Source organism: Coturnix japonica, chromosome 4 (assembly GCF_054131305.1).
Source record: "Coturnix japonica strain WE chromosome 4, WE-NBRP24, whole genome shotgun sequence".
Taxonomy (NCBI): domain Eukaryota; kingdom Metazoa; phylum Chordata; class Aves; order Galliformes; family Phasianidae; genus Coturnix; species Coturnix japonica.
Window position 1 is genome coordinate 30,963,634 of NC_140666.1, and position 12,006 is coordinate 30,975,639.

Here is a 12,006-nt window from a genome sequence, read left to right on the forward strand (position 1 = left end):
TGAGGACTTTTGGAAACACCATGGCAGAAAGCTGCACCTACTTGTGAGCCATGTTCCTGTTTTGATGAAGCAAGTCAGCGTTTTAAACTGATAATTCTTTGCGTCATGGCCATGAATGATGGAGGAGTGCAGTGAGACGTGGCAATACTCCAAAGTATCAGCTGTTCATACCCTTCTATTTACGTTACAGTGCTCCCTGAAAAGCACAGACACAGACCAGAGCCCCATCTGTATCAGTTTCCCTAAACTCCAGAACACGTGGGGGAGGAGGCCTTATTTCTTAATGAGCTCTACATATTTATAACTTTTGCTGTTTCTACTAGGAAAAAGAACTCATCACAATCACAGAATGTGATTTCCATAGGAAACAACCCAGAAGCACCACAGGCGGTCTCCCCACTCAGACAGCTTACATGAACTGTGTAACTTGCACATAAAGGCCTTCTATCTGCACATAGAATTCAGTAGAAGCGACAACAGGTGTGTGTGTGGTGAACCCAAACAGCTCAGAGCTGCACACTGGGAAGCTTCCTGATCATTTCCTTTCTGAGTTGCAGCAGAAGAGATGCTTAATGGGACAAACATAGAGTTTGACTGGTCACCACTGTGGACACAGTGCCGCACCCAGCTGCTTCTTGCTGTTTTACGATTAAGATGTATATACCTTAGGCTTTCTTTGTGCTAAAAGCGAAGTGTAGCGTTTCACAAGGGCTACCTAAAGAGTAAACGCTCATATCTTGGGCGCAGGTGTGTGTCAGGAGAACCGCCTCTCCGGGGCAGCTCCCACCCTTTCCTGGCCGTTCGCCCTCTACCCCCAGGCGGGCACCTTCCGCGGGGCCAGGCCGCTCCCGTGTTCTCAGCAGAAGGCCCGAACGCGGCGACTCTCCCGTCCGCTCTCCACCTCGCCCCGACTCGAAGGCGGCTCCAACCCCCGGCACCTGGCGAGGGGGCGGTGAGAGGAAGGGGCGGCCGTAACGGGGTGGCCCCACCCGCCAGGGAGGCGCAGCCGCTGAGGGGAAGCGGCCCCACGCCGCGCCGGGCCGTGCTGGGCCGGGCCGGAGCCGCCGCAGCCCCCTTGGCGGGGCGGTGCCGGGTGGGGCGGAGCCGCCCCCCGCGTCAGCCCAGCGCGGCGGGCGGGAGGGGCCGGCAGCCTCGGCGCTGCCGCGGCGGGAGAGGCGCTGGCGGGGTCGGCGACGGTTCCTCGCGGGAACAAAGCGGGGCCGGCGACGTACGGTGAGAGGCCGGAGGGAGGGCGGCTCGGCCGCTGCGGCCGAGGTGGCGTTGACGGCTCCTGCCCCGGGGGCCGCCCCCGTTCGGGCCCGACCCGAGGGGGACGGGGAGGGGGACGGGGAGGGGGACGGGGAGGGGCGCCGAACAGGGTTGGGGGAAAGAAGCGGCGAGCCAACATGGAGGTGCGGCCCGCCGCAGGTAGGCGCGGGGACGGCGCGGAGTTGGGGCGGGCCGGCGGCTCGCGGGGACTCGCAAGTTCGTGCCGCGGCTTCGCAGCGCTGGCAGCCGCCCCGGGCGCCGCGCCTCTCTCCCGCTGGGCAGCGCGCGGCCGCTTCCTGCCGGGGGCTCGGGCTGCCCGCGGTTCTGTCCGCCCCTCTCCCTGTTTCCAGCCGCGTACGTGCTGTGGTTGTGCGGTCGCTGCCCGCTGCGGGTCGCCTGGTTGAGCGGGGAGCCCCCGGTGGCGCTCGGGGCCGGGCTGTGCGAGGCGCTGCCGTCGTTCCTCGGGGAGGGATGCAGCAGCCCCGGGGTTCCGTGCCGCCCGCTGCTGCGCCGAGTTGTGTGCGGTGGAGGGACGCTTCGCTGTCGTCTTCTGGAAAACGCGAATGGCTCATAAAGGTCCGGAGGTACAGGCAGTTTCCGAGGGCTGGAATTCAAATCCCCGGCTGTTATTGTTGGTGGTAGTATTTGTACTAATCGGGTACCTAAGTGTAAGCTGTGGCTATTTTTTAGTGCAGTTCTGAGGTTTATTTGCTATATTGAAAATGCAATATTGAACTAGAGTACAGAGGTGCAATGTTTGGCTCATTGTAGGAATATCTGTAGGGAAATTGGACCCATTGACTCCTTTTCAAGCTTCTTAATGCCTTTCTCCCTCAAAAAATTTCAGAGCGCAGCCAGAAGAGGAATGGATGTAACATGATAGCCCTGGAGTCCTCAAAACACACACAGTCTGCGAAGATTCAGTTTTTTGGTTAAGCACTGCAAAGAAAATGGATGAATCAGCTCTGCTGGATCTGTTGGAGTGCCCTGTGTGCTTGGAGCGCCTCGATGCCTCGGCAAAAGTCTTGCCTTGCCAACACACGTTCTGCAAACGCTGTCTGCTGGGTATCGTGAGCTCTCGGAATGAGCTTCGCTGCCCAGAGTGCAGGACTTTAGTGGACTGCAGTGTTGATGAACTTCCAAGCAACATTTTGCTTGTTAGACTACTGGATGGCATCAAACAGCGTCCGCGGAAGCCTAGCACTGCTGGTGGGACGGGGGGCACAAATACTTTAAGGGTCCCCATCACCACTGTCACTAATTGTGGATCTAAGGACCTGCAGAGCTCTCAGGCTGGACAACAGCAAAGGGTGCAAGCGCGGAGCCCTCCTGTTAGGGTAAGTAGGAAGGAATGTGGTATATTTTGTTTCAGTCCTTTTCCTCACAGTTTCAAAATGTTATTTGCCTTTGTTTCAGGATAAGATCGGTCAGGTAGTAAAAGTGGCAAAACCATTTATTTTGGACAGTTGTTGTAGATGTCTAGCATCAGTTCTCTTATCAGTGACGGTTTATTGGTCTGTAAATATCAACAGGTGAGGGATAATACTTTCATACTGGAGGTCTTGCTTTGGCTCTTGCCCTTTCTGGTTATCTGCAAACTTCCTACAGAGTAGGTATGATGAGTATTAAAAATGGGAGGGAAGTTAAGTTTGTGTTGCAGATGATGGAAGTTTTGTCTTTGGCTTCTAAGGAGCTAGGCTTTTACTTTGAAAAAGAAGAGATCCTTTGATTGCCATGGTCTGGTAAGTTTGTTTGTCCTTGAAGTCCTCACCCTGTCAGTTCTTTTATTCTTGAAAGTATTTTTTTTTTTAAGCAATTAGAAAAATCTGTGTGCAGTGATTGGCAAACGTTGTCTTAAGCCTGTTCTCTGATTCCTTCATGGGATCTATGCGACATATGAACTTTGTTGTGCCTTATAGTTGAGACTGCAGTGGCCTCATGATTATCCATTCTGGAGCCCTTATCAGGAAATACTCATTTATGAGGCTACTGACCTTGTTCTGTTATATCTGACAGCAAGGCAGATTGGCTTCTCTGAAGGATCCTGTTTCCCCCTTGGGGATGTGGCCTATCCCGAATTGCTGTGATGGTAGTGGAATTTCTGAACGATGCGCGCTTTTTCCTTTTTGTGAAGTTTAGTGAAATGTCCTATGGAGTTTCAAGGAGAGGGTTTAAATATGTGTTTGGCAAGGGTAGGCTTTATCTTCAAGTACATCTGAATGTTTTTGTTTACTTACCAAATGAGGAAAAGCTTATAAATAGCTCTGGAGACAAATAAGCATTATGACTGGCATCTCTAAAATGTCTTCGATACACCCCTTATGTTTGCATGAGAATTTCAAGCACAGGTGTTCCTTCATTAGATTGTATTGTTTTAGCTGCTGGGTAATCTCATTAGGTTCTTTTCTGTAGAATATAACAACAAGCGTCATGCTGCTTCCTGCTAATGAGTTTTGATCTGTGTGTATATGTTGGTAAGGGAGAGGAGGTGATGTACTTCTGTTTCATAAGATAAGCCTTAAAAAAAGTTCTGTAAAGAAGCTCCAGCAGAATAAAAAGCAATCACCTGGTCTTCTCCATAACCTGAAGGAGTTTGCTATGACATCTTGCATTTTCAGAAGGTCTTCAGCTCAAAATAAAGAAAAATATCTGTGTGATTAGTTTTTGTATGGTCCTGTGTGTTTTCAGAGATGCCTTTTTGGAGAAGACTTGTGGTGTAGCAATGTGCTGCATATGTGAGGGAGTGCACACTGGAGTTTCTCAAAGCTTCACTAGAAAAATAATAAAATGGAATATGGAATGTGCTTTTCTAATGTTGCACAACAGGATATTGTGGAACACTTACATTTCCAGATGTTGTACAGAGTAGAAAGTGATAACGTATGGAATGTTGCTTCAGTTCGTTAGCTGTTTTATACCATGTGCCATTGAAATTGTGACCATGTGGATTTCTCCTGCAATTAATTGATACTCTGTGTATGTTAGTGGTAGACGTCAGTGTTTTACAGTAAGTCTGAATACATCTTTGTTTCTGGAGCTTCAAAGCTGTTTAGAGTAACACAGGCATTCTTGTGTCTTCTTTCCTTTGGGAGATGGGGAAAGATGATCTCTCATCTTCTGTCCACTTTGTCCAGAGCCTTCTTTTAATGAGGAGGGCAATACTTCTAAGAATGAACCTACTCTGAGGAACGATAACAGGGAGAAAGGAACAGTATTTCCTGTTTCTATATTAGTGTCTGTAAAAACAAAGTTTGGAAGACAAAATGCCAGTTTAATGGTCAATGCTGAAGTGAGTGTTGTACTTCTTTTGTGAAATGTAGCATAAAGATGGTTTCAAATACAGTTGTTCTCTGGGAGCTGGGGAGGAAAATCAGTTTCTAGATGAGTGGCAGAGTCAGATTTCCTGAACTAATTTTGCTGAAGGGGAAATAGTAAATGAAAGTTGCTGTTACGTTAAATGAAGTGAATGTGGATGAAGGCTGTCAAGTCATAAACATTCTGCTTATACCCTGAAGTAATACTAAACTCAAAAATGCCCTTTCAGAGGATGCCATAGCTTAGAGAAAAGGTTAATTCAGCATGTAGTGCAGTGCGATTTCCTGAACTGTATCAATGGCTATGAAACTGCCAGCACTGTTGTTTTAGAGTTCTACCTATATTGCATTCTCTGGGTGAATGTGTTGACACATGGCAATAAACAAACAAATGATTCCTTGTGCCTTAAATGTAATAAAGCTGGGGGTGGTGGGGGTTAATGCATCTTGCACCTCATATTCCTCCCTCTGCAATAACTCTTTCTTTCTGTAACCTGTATAATCTCTCACCACTAAACAACTGCAGTTTCTTGTTATGAGTTCTTAACCTCTTTGTGTTCCCTTCTGTCTTGATGCAGAAAGCCTTCTGCACCTTTCCCTGGCTGCCAGTTGGACAAAGGCAGCACAGTGCTGTGCTTGATGGAAGTTGCTTTAGCTGAGTGCCCCGCTCTTCTGCTCTGAGCAGCCACCTTGCCTGGGAGAGCAGGTGGTGGTTGAGCTCACGCTGTAGCTTTCTCTTTGGTGTGGAGAATAATTTGGTGCCTTTTTAAGTGAAAGCTAGATTGACAGTTCAACAGAGCTTTAAGAACTGCATCATGCTGTTAGATCTGCTTGAGTCTGGTCATTAGGAGAAAGCTATTGTGGTCTGCTGTGAGGGGCTGTGTGAACATATCTGCTTTCTTAAAAGGAGTGCGTGAATGTTTGAAGATTACTTTCAAATTTCTGTTCTTGTCATCTTGTCACTTCCATAAAGCATGCCAAACAGGTATTATTGTAAGTTCCTTATGGCAGTTTAATGAGGGCATGCTTATTGCTGGAGGCTTAAGCCTAGCTGTGGGCATAAGTTGGTAGGTGCTGGAGAATGTTCTAGTTGCTGTACCAGAGGATAGGTTTAAGTTGTTAGACGCGTGTCTTGGGCAATACAAATTCAAGGGGAAAAAGGAAGTTACACATTGTCCTGCGAGTTTATGTATGGTCTGAATAGTTAACAAAGTTAGGGTTGTCTTCTGCACGGAATCTAGAATGGAACTGCCTAGATGGTCTGAAATCTTAGCACTGTTGAAAATCTCTTGTTCTTCTTTTGTTTTTCATCAGTTGCCTGGACCAAGTTTAGGCAAAATAGGTAAGTGAGAGATTAAAACATTTTTTCTTCCTAGAAGAGGGTATGAATAGCTCTGAAATTGGCCAAGCCTGATGGAGTTGATGCTTATGCTGAATGAATATTGATGGTGTAATCTGAGTTATATATTCTGTCAGTGAGAAATGTTATAGAGAAATCTTACAGTGTAGGAACTGGAACAGTCTTAAAGCTTTTTCCATTTTTTTTTTTTCCCCTTCATTTTCATCTTAAAAACAGTCTTCACCACAAATGATAATGTTTCCTTTAAACAAGAAGATAAAGGAACATTACAAGCTCACTTAAGGTGCTGATGGGGCTTTCTCATTTCTTTTATAAATTCTTGCACTGTGCATTCCTATAAACTTTTTCTTAACTACTAACATCACAGCTGATTGAGATGTTTTCTTCTAAACTGAGGAGAAAACAAGCCCACAAACGAAGTCTTATTCCACAGGCTTTTACTAATAAATATGTGTCTGTCTGGCATTGAGTTGTAACCTCATGCTTCCCTTCTCATGCAGGCGTACCCCAGACTTAAGTGGCAAGATGTAAGGTTTTAACAGTAAGAGTTTAAACTCCATGTTGTTACTACAACAGCAAACATTGCCTTCTGATATATTTGCTTGGCAACTGCTGAAGCAGCTGTAAGGCCAAGAAGGAGAAGGGAGAGATGCACATTGTCTTTTCCCAGGGGTAGTGCTTGAACTGGGCACAAAGCTTTGGGCAGCAGGTATGATGGGCTGCTTTCTCTGCTATTAGGGCCTGGGGAAGCATGACCCGTTTATCTGTCAGATTTGATGGGTGGCATTGGCAATGAGTTTTTCTTTGTGCTCAAGAGCTCTGAGAAGAGGTCATGCTGGCAGCCTACACAGCTGGACTTTTGTGCAGGATTCATGGACCCACTGGGAGCTAAAGTGAGTGTTGCAGCTGTAAGCATGGTGATCACTGGCCATCTGATACCTTGGCAAGTCTTTGTTTATGTCAGAAGAAAACACTGGAATTGCAAATGTGCTATTCATAGATCTGCAACTTTAACAAAGGACTGAAAATAAACATGGGGTCCAGTTGGGATTTTGACAAAGCATAACAGCAGATGTTGAATGGAACATGTGTTTAAAATCTGCTCTGGACAGGAGTTAGCTGAATGAAACAGTACTGAGAAATGTACCTGACCAGCAGATGTTTACTAATATAATGCTTAGAAGAGGCCCATGTTGTGATGATAGATCAGATTGTAAAGTGTACCTCTTAGGAAAAAATCCACTGTTGTAGAAACATGCAGCTGCTAATGCAGTTAGTTTCATGCCTGGTATTCGTGCTGATAGGTTAGCAAGTCATAAACTGGCAGCGCTTAATTTTTGAGGACATTATTTGTACAAAATCTGCTTTTTTTGTTTTTTTTAAAGTGTAGTTTACTGTTGTCTGTGTAGTTTGAATCATGTTTCTGCATACATTCTTTCTTAGATAAGCAGGAAGAAGCAAGGTGCAACTCAGAGTGATTTGGTGTGACTGCAGGGAGTGGTGCTTATTTGTGTTCAGCAGGCTTGATTAAGAAATATTTTGAGAAGTCTCTCTAAAACCTGTGCATGTACTTCATTTGCCTCTCACACTTTCTGAAACAACAGATTCTGGTTTTACATCTATAATCACTTGTACCATTTTAATTACTTCTTTGTAAGCTTTCTTTATGCTGTGTTAAGCTAGATAAAAATTTAACGGAGATTATAAATATAAAAGGATAACAGACCGTCTCTTGTATTAATGTGTCTGGCTGCTAGATAACTAATTAAGTAGAGAGAAAGAGGACGAGCAATAGGAGAAATTGTGCCTATCTGAAAATACTGGGCTAAGAGTCAGGGCTTCCGGGCTCAGTTCCTGGCTTTCCCACAGATGTCTGTTGTAACCTTGCGCCAATTCATCCACAGCCCTTTGTGCCTCTGTTTCCCATCTGCAGATATGACTGATAGTACGTCCTTTGTCTGAGTTGCTATTTAAACTGTATACTCTGTAGGGCAAGGATTGACTTTTTATTTTAGATGGATGTGTAGTGTTTTACAATGGGTCCACAGTCTCAGCTGAGGTCAGTAGATACCACAGTGCACTCACTAAATAGTTGACTTACAGATTACTGAAGAGCTGTTGATAATCCATTTCCTGTACCAGAGATGGTCCTGTGCCTAGTGTTGATTTGTTAAAAGGATTTTCTTTTGTATTTGGGTGTTTGATAGTCACGTAAATGTCTCAGTGAAGAAAAGCCAGACACTTAAAAATAGCTGGAAGCTGGTGTTCCATTCTTTATCTTGGGAAATTTGTATCTGACTGCAAGGCTTGTGTGTAGATTTGAGTGTATTTTGGAAGGAATGCAAAGAGAATATCTAATGTGAATGATACCGGTAGTGCTGAAATATTTAATTCCATGCTTTGAACCTTGATAGCAGTCTTTCTCTGCAAGCTTACAGTAATCTGCTTGATGAAATAGGTGAGAAACTACTTTGATTCCTTTATTATAACTAATTAGGATTTGAAGTAGCTTGACCTAAAAAAACAAATAAAGCAAACAACAAAACAAACTCAAAACCAAATCCGCAGTGTTTGTTTGGCACTTAAGTCTTCTGGCTTTATTGCTGTCGTACATTTTTGCATGTTAATGTTACAGTAGTGTTGTATGAAGGCTGCTCTGAAAGTAATGCCTCCTATTTATGATGTGAGTGCATGACACCAGAGGCAGATATTGGTGGTATGGCAGTAGAGGCTGAATGTTCCCACCAGTGTTCCTTTCATTTTGTTGCTGTGTGACAGACAGCAATAGGACAGCCTAACAGAATGGTGCCTGTCATAGAAGTGCATGTGAAACAAAGGTGTGTCATTGAATTCCTCCACACAGGGAAAAATGGCAGCTGGTGATATCATTGCTGGTGACAAGATGTGGTGTTGCCTCTATGAGATGGGGTCAAAATGGCAGTCTACAGAGTGGTGATGTGTGAATTCCCCATCAGTGGAAAAAGTTCAAGATGCTGCCCTCAGTGGGTAAAGTGATGTGCACTGTCTTGTGGGATTGGGAAGGGGTGAACCTTATAGATTTACTGAAACCTGGACAAACCATGAACTCAGACCTCATCTGATCATGATAGTGATTAAGCTGAAGGCTCAGACTTGAAGAGTCATGCCAGAGAAGAGAACCTTTCTCTTGTAACATGGGAACACCAGGCTCCATAGCAGTTTCAAAACTGTAGTGTACACTGCCTGTATTGGCTGTTCTGCCCTACCACATCTACCATGTAGTCCAGATTTGGTGCCTTCTGACTTCCAGGCCAATGAAGAATGGACTATGTGAGCAACGTTTTCCCAGCAACAATGCTAAGATAGTGATAGCAGCTGTAACGCTGCTATCTCTGCTCTGCTGGTGCAGATTTTTTTTTTTAAATTTTTAAAATTTTTTTACAAGTACAGCATGCAGGCTTTTCTTCACAGCTGGAAAAAATGCATAGCTAATGGTAGTGACTGTGTTTAAATAGTAGTGTTTGTGGCTGAGAATTTGCTCTATCAGATAGTGTTATTGTGCTCTTCGTGTCTTTTACACTCTAACTTGGCTATTTGCAGGTTGTTACTTTGATCATTCAGGAAAATGTAAACTGAAAAAAAAAAGCTTAAAGCCTGTTTTTTTTGTTTTTGTTTTTTTTAATGGGTTCATGAAGGCATGAAGGGCAGCAGTTTTTTTTTTTTTTTGTTGTCTGTTTGTTTTTTTTTTAAAGGCTATGAAAATATTTTCTTTTTATTACCATAGAAATCAGTATGAATAGAATTATGCAGTTACTTTACATAGGTGGTCCAGGTTCTAGTTTAAAAATAAAAGACACAGTAGTACTATTCTACTGTGTTTCTTTCAGCTTTATGTTGAGCTTTTTATGATTGGTGTCTCTTGTTCTGTGGCTTAATAGATGTGCTGTAAGGTAGGGGAAAGCTAGAGGGGGTGATTAAAACGAGGCTCAGCAAGAAATCTTTCTTCTTCCTTCTCCTTTACCTGAGTGAAGTAGGTTTTAGTTGATCTTTCCTCTTCTTCCTCATTTTACGTGTACATGTAGACCTGATGTTCTCTGCATTCCTGAAACTGCAGCTGTAGTAATAAGACTTGGAATTCTTATCTTTATTTGTTTGTCTTTCAGAGGGCTTTCCATTGCAGTGCCTTCTTTGTATGATATTCTTAGCTTCATCCTTCGACTCCATCGTTGTCCTTTATTCAACCATATGATCTCTTGATCTTATGTAGTATACTATCTTCCAAAGAAAAAGAAAACATCTTGCTTCCCGTTCCTGTCCAACTTGCCCTGGCCTATGTCAAACTTAAGGAAAATGAAATAAGCAATGAGGAAAAAAAAAATGCACTGAAGTGTCTGGACTGCAGAAGCTCATGTGGTGTTTATGATTACCTGCTGAATGAATGAGGACTATAAAGCATAGGTTATTGCTGCTATGTTGATTAGCCTCCTCCAGTTGTGAAAGGAGTGCCTTCTCCTTTATATCGCTGGCTACGTGTATATCTTAGTGTGGGTAGAAACATGTCTCAGTAATTGAAGCTGAAACATCATCTGGTCAGCTTTGTTCACACATGCAACTTCTTACTATGTGCACAAAGGGAAGTGTGCATTCTGTTAAGTCTCAGTCCCAGTCAGATGCCTCTTTTTTTAGGCAGAAAAGCTTCATCTCAGAAATTCAACAGTGAGCTCTTAGGTCAGTTGTACTGTGCTAATTCCTTTTCTTTTCATATTACCTCATTGAAATCTTTTTAAGAGCAGCTCTTTTGGAACAGGAATGTCTGCTTAGAGGTGAGCTGGATTAATTTTAGGAAATAAGCAGCCCTGAAGTGGGAGGATAGTGTATTCAGAGAAAGGAGCCTATTCTCAACCTTCTTCACCCACCAAACTTGTGAAGATCACTTAAGCCTTTCTGATATGTCTTGACAAAGCAATAGATACCTTGGCTCTGGTGCATGTTCAGAATACTGAAGAACAGTGATATGGAGTGTGTTATTTATAGATTTCTACCTTCCTATAGACCTGACTGAGGGGGAAAAAGCCTGTCTGACAGAAGAGCTTCAAAGTAGCTTGTTAGAAATGATGTGTGAGTGCTGTGTTGCAGTTCTGTTATTGGTGGACTTCATTTATGCTTTGATGACTGTGGTGCAAGAAGTGTTAACATAAAGAAACAATAGTTCAACTATCTTAAAAATCCTTTGTTCATTTTTGGTTTCCAAATCTATCACATTCTGGCCCAGCGATGCTGATAGTTGAAGATAACATCTTGACAGAAGTCTCCTAGGCATTGTGCTGTGTGCAGCCAGGACTGTGGTATGGTTGGAGTTGTCATGTTTGATCATTGGGCTGGGGGCGTCATCCCGCTTACAGCCTTGCTGCACTGTGCTTGAGGAACTGCTTTCATTTGTGCTCATCCTGTAGGTGCTGCTTGTGCCGTGTGTAGGTTGGGTCCCTAGCTGGTTTGGTCAGTACAGAGGCAAACAGTTAAGACCTTTTTTTCCTCTTGTCTATCCTCTTAAATGTCAGGAAATCATCAGGACTCAGGTGCTTTTCTTGAGCATACACATATAATCATTTTCAGTTTTCTGGAAGGTACCTTCTAAGCAGCTAATTAATATTCTGTTGTCTCTTCCATGAGTTAGAAACGTTAGATGGTACTGCGGAGGGGATTAGACTGGGCGAGAGGAGGGAAGCTAAGGACACCATAATCCTGTTTGCACAGATCTCTGTGGCTTCTCTATGGCTTTCTGTTTATAGTGATGAATGTGAGATGTGTACGTTCTACCTGCAAAGGACAGATATGTCTATGTGTCTGTGTCTCGATGGTGTTCTGGTTTGCTGATACTAACATGGAGAGCAAAAAACAAACAAAACAAACAAACAAAAAACTCTACAGTGTTCTATACCTTTCTCTAAAGGAGATGAAATACTTGTCATTATCATTGCAGTGCTAAAATGCCAACAAAAATAAGTGCCTGTTCTAGTCTTTTGTTTAGCAGCTGTACAGAGTTGTATTTTGATATTAACGAATTGCCATGTAATTTCCTGACAG

General features: G+C 43.9%; 1 protein-coding gene across 2 annotated transcripts in view; it reads left to right on the forward strand.

Moving 5' to 3' along the window:
* Positions 1-984: 984 nt before the first annotated feature.
* Positions 985-12,006, forward strand: part of SH3RF1 (SH3 domain containing ring finger 1) — a 66,823-nt gene continuing 55,801 nt past the window's right edge. The window contains exons 1-2 of one of the 2 annotated variants that reach the window (XM_015861026.3): positions 985-1,233; positions 2,117-2,606. In XM_015861026.3, the coding sequence (XP_015716512.1) occupies positions 2,220-2,606 (387 nt within the window). In that variant the 5' untranslated portion in view covers positions 985-1,233; positions 2,117-2,219. Of the gene's footprint in view, positions 1,234-1,355; positions 1,429-2,116; positions 2,607-12,006 lie in introns of those variants that run through there. The other variant, XM_015861027.2, reaches the window with a different exon arrangement.